We start from the raw sequence: 8,543 nt of genomic DNA on the forward strand, positions 1-8,543 counted from the left end.
CTTACAGCCCGACCATCAAAGGTAAAAATAGGATACAAACAGTTGGAGTTTTTGGGGCACAGGGTTGGGAGTGGACTAATTCAGCCGGAGGGTAAGAATGTAGAGAAAATCCTAAATGTTGAACGACCACAAACTAAGAAACAGGTCAGAGCTTTGCTAGGATTAACTGGGTACTACCGGAAATTCATCCCAAATTATGCAGCCATAGCAGTGCCTCTGACTGATCTTACCAAGAAGGGCAAATCAAACAAGGTAGTATGGACAGAGAGTCAAGAGTTAGCTTTCACGACGTTGAAAACACACATGTCAAGTTTTCCAGTCTTGAAACTGCCAGACTTGGAGAAAACATTCCTGGTGAGAAGTGATGCTTCTGACGTTGGAATCGGAGCTGTTCTTTTACAAGAACAGGAAGGTGAGCGGTTTCCAATAATGTATGTGAGTCGAAAGTTGGCAGAACGTGAGAGGGCGTACTCTACCATAGAAAAGGAGTGTTTGGCAATAGTATGGGCAATACAGAAGTTAGAAAGATATCTGTATGGGCGGGAGTTCATTCTTGAAAGGGACCATCAGCCCTTAGTATGGATGACCAAGGCCAAGTTGACCAATGGACGAGTGATGAGGTGGGCTCTAACTTTGCAACCTTACAGGTTTCTGATCCGTGCAATCAAGGGGATTGAGAATGTGGGAGCTGACCTCTTGAGCCGGTGTTCGCCCTAGTCACACTGTGTGCATAGCAGTATGTAAATAATGCATTTTTCAGCATCATAGTGAAGATACGACAGTCATTACTTTTTGTGTATTATTGTTGTCATTGTGTATATATATGGTTTTGTATTAGATAATGTCTTTAAAAGACGTTAGGACAAAGTTATATGTGATCTTGTTTGTTATATAATTGTGCTCAACGTAAGGAGAGAAGTATCTCCGTTTTCCGTGTGCACATCATAGGATGAACACAGCCGTGGCATCCAAGTAAACAGGCGCCCTTAACTCCGTGTGGACAACATGGCCTGGGTGGAAATATCACCATTCGATATTATGAGGAAGAATTCTCGTATGAACTGCTCAATAACATCAGAGATTCCAAAGTTCTGTATAGAACTGTTGTGACAGTAACAGTGGAGTGGCTTTGTATCTTTTGGTGTTTTTTTTTGTGGTTGTGTGTTGTTGTTGTATATATATACACACACAAAGTTTTACTGTGTATTAGTTGTGTTATTCTTAGAACATCTGTATTAGTGTTAGTATTGTTAGAAGTAGACTATTAGTATTAGGATAGTGTATCATGATAGTTGTATTGTTAGTAGTAGATAGTTGTATTATTAGTAGTAGACATTTGTACTGTTAGTATTAAGATATTAGTATTAGTAGTAGGTGGTAGTATTGTTATTGGTAGGAGAAGCTAGTTTAGTTAGTTGTGTTAGTTAATTTGGTATTAGTTTGAATTTAGATATTGTTATTGGGATTTAAAATTACTTTAAGGGAGGGAATAAATCTGTATTACAACTTCATTTGTGTTTGTGGTTGATTCAATACGTGACAGATTGGGTTGCAGATACCTTCGGTTCTCATTCCGAGTGACGTGTATGCGTCCGTTCAACAGTCGCTTGACAATCTCTTTAACAGCTTTGATCTGTCCTCTAGTCATACCACGTATGTCATCGAGTGTTTCGTCATAATCATTTTGTAGAATGATCTGTCTTGGAAAAGTATAATGCTGCAGAACGTATCTGCCCATTTTCGTTCGAAAGTTACTTCACAAATGAAATGGAACTTAACAGTTCCTCCTTAAATATTGTGACAAAATCTGGTGAAACGTTTTCAACCTTTTATTCTTTTCTAGGGTTATTTGGTTACCATACAGAAGTAGAGGAGCATGTAAACTATCAGGATGTACAAAGAGCTTGGTTAGGTAAACAATATTTGAAATAGTTGCAGATGTATCATGATACGAACAAATCATTTTGTCGTTTATCTGCACTAAATGTAGACACGATGTCTATCATAGAGTCTCTACTTCCACATTTTTGAAGCAAGAAAAATAAACAGTAAAATCCACACGTTGCAGACGTTGATTGTTGGATTGCTTTCGCGTTGTACTGATAATGACGAGAATGTTTCTTTGTAAATTGAGTGAATTCCTGGTTATAAAAATCTGGTTTGTGTCCACAACTATCAAAGAAATATGCAACATCATTTTCAAAATAGAAATCAACCCAATGGTGTTCCCTCGACCGCGTCACATCCGTGTTGACCATGCATCCCAGAGCTCCATGTTGTGATGAGGAGGGTAAGGAATCTCGGGAGAATACCCCGACTATGCGTTGACGAAGATTCATATCACTCTGAATGGCACACAGCAATTCATCTGCGTTCATTTTGTTTGTTTGTTTGTTTGATTTGTTTTGTTTTGTTTTGTTTGTTGATGTGTTTTGTTGGGTTTTTTTGTTTTTTTTTACTTCAGGAACATGTTTCGACTTTGATCAATTTCTATGCTGGCCGGGAACTTGGCTAGGGTTATGATATTGAACATGTGGGTTAGGGGCTGGGTGAAATGTACTTCCAGACGGAGATTGCCGGACCAGACCAGGTTCAGATACTTCCCATCCGTGACTGTATCTTGAAGATTGAAAACGTAAAGGTCGTAGCCAGTAGAAAACTCTGTGCATTCAATACTGAGGCCTTTGTCTTTTCGCCATGTATTGTTCCAGTCATACAGGCTGGTGTAAGCTTAAATGTCGTCTGTCTCAAGCGGACGTCCTGGCACACTAGTACCATTCAGATAGAGACCCACGCTTTTGACAATGTCTCCTTCAAAACAGAAAGGGTTGACTGTGTAGGATCCACGAAGCCCATCGGCTTTAACTAGGGACACAATGAGTCGACTAGGCATTTCATTCAGAAACATATTGTCCCATGTATAGGACAGCTGAGTCGATGGGACTGATACCATTTTCACCATGGACCTCTCATATGGGTAGAGAGCATTTCCCTTCTCGAACAGATTGTTGTGAGCAAGGATTAATGCATCATTAATTTTTAATTTACATACTTTCAGGTACACGTCTTGTAGTTCAATGTTATATTCCTTGCTACTTTCTCCCAACATCAAGACGAAGGATTTGTTGGATCTGAATAGCTTGATGCCAACATCCACACCATTCACAATGTGTCGATCGAAATTAAACACATCTTCACAAAGGGGACCGGACAGGGTCACTGACTTGCTTCCAGATATGAAAGCTCCGCGGTTGATGAGTCCATCGTTTCCACTGCCATAAGGGTCAGGGTCATTAAAATCTACCACACTGTCTCCAGTATCTTTGTAAAATAGTTGGCTTTGAAGCTGACTGGACTTGGCATCCATGCCATTCTCCAGAAGGGATTGCATCATGGCCTTGTAAGGATAACCCCCATTGCTCGAGCTCACCTGCTGTCCCTGTAGGTAAACACTGATCTGAGACCAAAGACTCTGCAATGTCAGCTTGACGGGTCCAACTTTCTCCTTATCAGCGAGAGGCGAAATGTCAGCATGGGTCACTCTCAGTTTGACGTGAATTCTGGTTCGACCAAAATCGACGAAATCACTACCAGCGTTGTTAATGTGAAATTCCACGGGACTGGAGTCCGTGATGACCAAGGGAGGGCGAACATTGTCGTAATAATGTTGTAGGATGCTAGTTTGATAGGGATCCAGTTCAAACAAATCCAGAGAAGAAGGGAGAGCTTCTGTAAACTGCTTCTCTGTGAGTACCGACATGTTATTGGGGGAAAATTCCTTTTTTACCAACGGCTGGAGTATTGTTAAACTTCAGAGATGTTTTTTTGGTCTCTCCTTCACAACAAACTTTCTTCATTGTGACAATTTTTTCACCTGCTTGTCTTTTTATAGCTTTGGTTCTCTTCTGTGCAGCTTCTGCTCTCTCAACCACATCTTGGTTGTGTGACGTCACTTCTAATTTGACCGATGATCTGCTCGATTGTGACGCTGGAGGCTTTCTGGGTAGAATGGAAATGATTTGGGAATGTGGACGACCCTTTACCACTGACGGGTGAGACCCTTTCGATCGATTATCAAAGAAATGTATAAATTTACTAGGATCGGCTATATACAATTTGCGTTCCATAGTGACACATTCACATCTTCTTTAAGAAATGAGTGTGGCGTTCCCTCTGCACACTTTATATAGATTTGAATTTCGGAGGTGTCTTTCAAAACCACTGGTATGTACCATGGGAGATGGAAATAGTAATTGGGTCCGTCTCGCAAATCAACACGTCTTAACAAAGGGACATAATCCTCTGCAACGTGAGAACTATCTTTATCGACCTTGTGAAGCTCTTGTTCATAAAATCGTTCTCGCACGGGTTTGCCATGAAAATCTTTCAATGTGTACTGCGGTATGTTCTGTCGACGTGTACGTGTGGCAATTTTGAACAATCTTTCGTCCAACGCAAGTTGTGCTCCTTGCTGAAGGGTTTTTTCAAATAACTGATTTTCACTATATCTCCAACTTTATAATGAAATTTGATGATTTTTCTGTTGCTCTGAATGCTTTTCAAATCTGGATTCATGTACAGATGTGTCCACACTTTAACTTCATTCTTTTTGGTGACATCGGCCGGCGCCCGTTTTCCCAAACTTCTATGTACAGTGTGATTGTAATTGTACACTAAATCTGGTAACACGTCGATGTACCGTTCTGTGTTATTGTGGGTCAGATACCTAGATATTAGGGATCGTAACGTTCTTATCACTCGCTCAGCATAATTGGCTTTGGTGTCTTCATTTTGTGTTACTATTACTTTGCTCTCTACGTAGGATCGAAATGCGCCTTTAAATTCATTTCCCTTGTCCACGCGTATCTTTTTGGGAATGTGACCCTCGGATAATATCGTTTTGAACGCCTCTACCACAGACTCTGGTTTCTTATTGTTTAACGGAGCCATCAACAAATACTGAGACAATGGCTATCAATACATAACGTACGCTCTCATTGGCCTTCACATAATGTCCCATGTCCATTAAATCAACATCCCACTGTTCATTGAGGCTGTTGACACGAACCTTCAGTCGTGGAAACCTGTATCTCACTGGTTTGTGAAGTGTGTAGGCGTCATGTTCACCCAAGAAAGACCTTACTTTCTTAAGGGAAACCGTTTGACCATGCTTTTTCAAACTCTGATAAAATTTAGATGGTCCATAAAAGGCACCACCTTGCCTCGGACTAAAGTAATAATGCTGCAGAAATTTTTTCTCTCTCTCCTTGGATGATGTCGGTGAATGGGTAGCCATGTTGCAAATTGCCTATACTCCTTTAGTAAACTAACTATATGTGTAAATCAAGACAAAATACAACATTTGACTACATCATATTTTATTAAAAACCCTTTCCATTACATCATGTTTTACAACAACAGTGAATACGTTATCATCATCATAGTATATTGAAAACTCTTTGCAAATGCAACATTTTAACTACACGGTTTTTTAACTCTGACACCCACAGCTGTGTTTTAAAGTAGGCATCCCGATAGTCTTTACATTGGTATTGATACAACGTAAAATATGACACAGACTGGAAACTCTGGTCGTCTCGAATTAATGTTAACCAGTTTTCGATCACACGATCAGATCATCGTTGACTTCACACAAAGCCATGTTGAAATAATGATTTACTCTGTTTTCATCGGATACATCACAAAACGAATGAACTGCCTCCCCTTCGTCTTCAAACATACATCCAAAACAAAATTCAGTGAAGAGACGACTTATAATCTTACAGAGTTCTTGTGAATAACACAAAGTCAACAAACTTTCTATCTGTTGGACCACGTGGACAGCTTCCACTTCATCTACTTGTAGTTTCTTGAGATTCTTGACAATCACACTTTACCCGTTGACACTTCATCTTGAATGTTATTTGTAGCATCTTTCACACAGTGGGCGCGGTCTTGAGACCACTGCGATGACTGTACAAGGATCAATTCATGCAGTTGATTGGGTTCACGGAGGACATATTTCCAAGTGTAGAAGACGGTAGGTTTCCTGACAGAGATAAACAGTCTGTCATGACTATATCTCGCACCTCCATTAATATACGTCCTAATAAATTCTGACCTCTCCACTGACAAGGACAAAAAATATTAGGATCATAAATGGATAATCCGATGCCCCACTTTCTGTCATAGGGACTACACTCCACAAGAATTCGAGGATATGTCCATATCAAAAGTTTCTTCAGCTCAATGACCTGCGTATATTTGGCTATGGAAGCTTTTCGAACAATGTCACAACTAACAGCATCCCACTTTTGCTGATCAAAACCACTGATACATTTACCGAGTCTTTTCTGCTCTGTAGGGGATGTAGATCTTAAAATCCTTTCGGCAGAGATCCAATCTTCAAAGACACAAGCTTTACTGTACATGTAATATTGCTTGGTACAATTGAATGTTTTATTATCCACTTCAACAAGTGTAGGATAATGTTGACTGAAAGGTGATCTTTTGGTATAGAAAAACACATACTTGTCGGTTTTTGCCATAGACATGGTTTCTTATCCAATATTTCTTTTCCATCGACCTTCCATCAAGACATACAGCAATGAAGTGATGTGACAAAACCTTGGTACATATATGTATGATGAGTCGTCTCTAGAAATACGATTTAAATCTATTGGATGAACATGTGTTCCCTCTTTGCTTTGATTGGTGAGTATCTTGCTTCACCCAGCAAAACATTACAACCAATGGTGAGTCTGTTAACTTGAAGAGTAACCACACAGGTACAGACGGACCAGTACTTCTGTTTGTATGTTACATAGGAAAAGTAAACGAGTCCTTCAAGTGTTCATTTCTCTTGGTCTTCGTCTTCTTCGTGACCCCTACCATCTTAGATGTAAGGACAATCCGTGATGTATCATCCCAACATTTTAAAGGTTTGCATTTGCAATTAAAGCAATTGCAGACATCACCACGATTCAGATATATAAATCCTGCATGAGCCAAATCTGCGGGAGATTGTTTCATTTGCTTCGGCCAGTCTTTAAACGAAGACAGTCGTCTTTCAAACACGTCCAGTCTGACGACACCACAGTAGACTTACAAGGTACCCAATCCGTACAGAGATCCCCTTCCATCCTCATTGCCGGTCAGAGACGTAAACGAAGCAAACTCAAACTATCATGGATATTTATTTTACCCTTCTGCGTTTTAGGTATGACACACACACACACATTCCACCTGTACCTTTTCAACTAGACCACCCACTTTACGCTGGAATGTTTCCCGACTACCGACCGGGACAGCCGCCGCGGACCTTCCATTCCAAAACTATTTCAGGAATCCTCAAAGTAAATAACCATCCTATTTGTTCACTTAATCCCTCTCTTGTTGGCCCATCGCGGTCCTTCCATTCCAAAACTATTTCAGGAATCCTCAAAGTAAATAGCCATCTTATTTGTTCACTTAATCCCCTCTTTTGTTGTCCCCGCATAGTTTGAGGAAAACCCTATTGTTTTCATGAAGTACTACATTATTTTCTACTGTCAGTGTTATTAAATGTTCTTCCATTGTAACTACATCCCTACCTACTCAACTGTATAAACACCTGTATATATGCTTGTCAACCATACCATGCACATCACCTGCTGGATAAGGGTGTTAGAACCTACACCGAAACGTCGCCCCCAATTCTAATAAAGAAGGTGTCCATCAATATATCTTATCCTTATGAATTATATTGAGGTTTTGGTTTGAGATTTTACTATTAAGTGAGTAGCGGCTGCTTATTTCTGAAATGTAGGCCAAAGGCCTGTCGTACATGTACAATGATGGATATCGGCCGAGTGGTACATGTTTGTTTACGTGTTGACAGTACATGGTGTATAAACGTAGCCACATTCCGTAGGAGATGGTCATTTCTGTTGACATTAGTACACACTTCTACCATGACATTGATGAATGCTTGATTCTGATTGGTTAAAAAGAGGTTTCATTTTTGCTACGGAAACCCCTTTCAAATATATTAAGCCTTTTCTAAAAAAAAACGTGCGTATGAATACATAGATAGCCTACATATCGATTCATAGAAAAATGGCTGCCGATCGACCACCCCCATTTGAACTGTAAAACATATCTATATTTCCTCTAATACACGCTGGGTCTCTAATACCAGCCAGGTCTCTAATACACGCCGAGTCAAGGGTTCTCGCGAAAATAATAGACGGCGTTGCGTCAAATAGAGGAAATACGGTAGTTTGTTATCGGATGTTTTTGGCGTTGGCTAGGCCGCAACCCCGACTACTTCGATGATGACATTAAAAGATTTAACGGAGGCATATCTTTTGCATACAAATGAAATGTTTTTGAAACCGTTAGAGAAATGTTCTATGGTGACCAGAATCGGAACAATTTAAGCTATTTCCTCATTGAAACAACCGACAATGAAAGTAAAATATAACAGTATAAAAACTGTTAGAAAAAAAGCTTTATTCATGACAACATGTTGTTTACAAACCTTTTTCTGATCGATATTCGTT

At 39.9% G+C, this 8,543-nt stretch overlaps 1 protein-coding gene across 1 annotated transcript; it reads right to left on the minus strand.

Annotated features, from left to right (window-relative positions):
* Nucleotides 1-2,731: 2,731 nt before the first annotated feature.
* Nucleotides 2,732-3,760, minus strand: LOC139469121 (uncharacterized protein F54H12.2-like). Its single transcript, XM_071251256.1, has one exon. It carries the CDS (start codon nt 3,758-3,760, stop codon nt 2,732-2,734), a length of 1,029 nt encoding a protein of 342 aa, XP_071107357.1.
* Between the last annotated feature and the right edge of the window lie 4,783 nt (nt 3,761-8,543).

The sequence above is a fragment of the Haliotis cracherodii genome, unplaced genomic scaffold (genome assembly GCF_022045235.1).
Source record: "Haliotis cracherodii isolate W230 unplaced genomic scaffold, xgHalCrac1.p SCAF_2, whole genome shotgun sequence".
NCBI lineage: Eukaryota > Metazoa > Mollusca > Gastropoda > Lepetellida > Haliotidae > Haliotis > Haliotis cracherodii.

What these genes read in the sequence shown, in the direction of transcription:
- LOC139469121 (XM_071251256.1), bottom strand. Translation starts at nt 3,760, where the DNA reads ATGTCGGTACTCACAGAGAAGCAGTTTACAGAAGCTCTCCCTTCTTCT.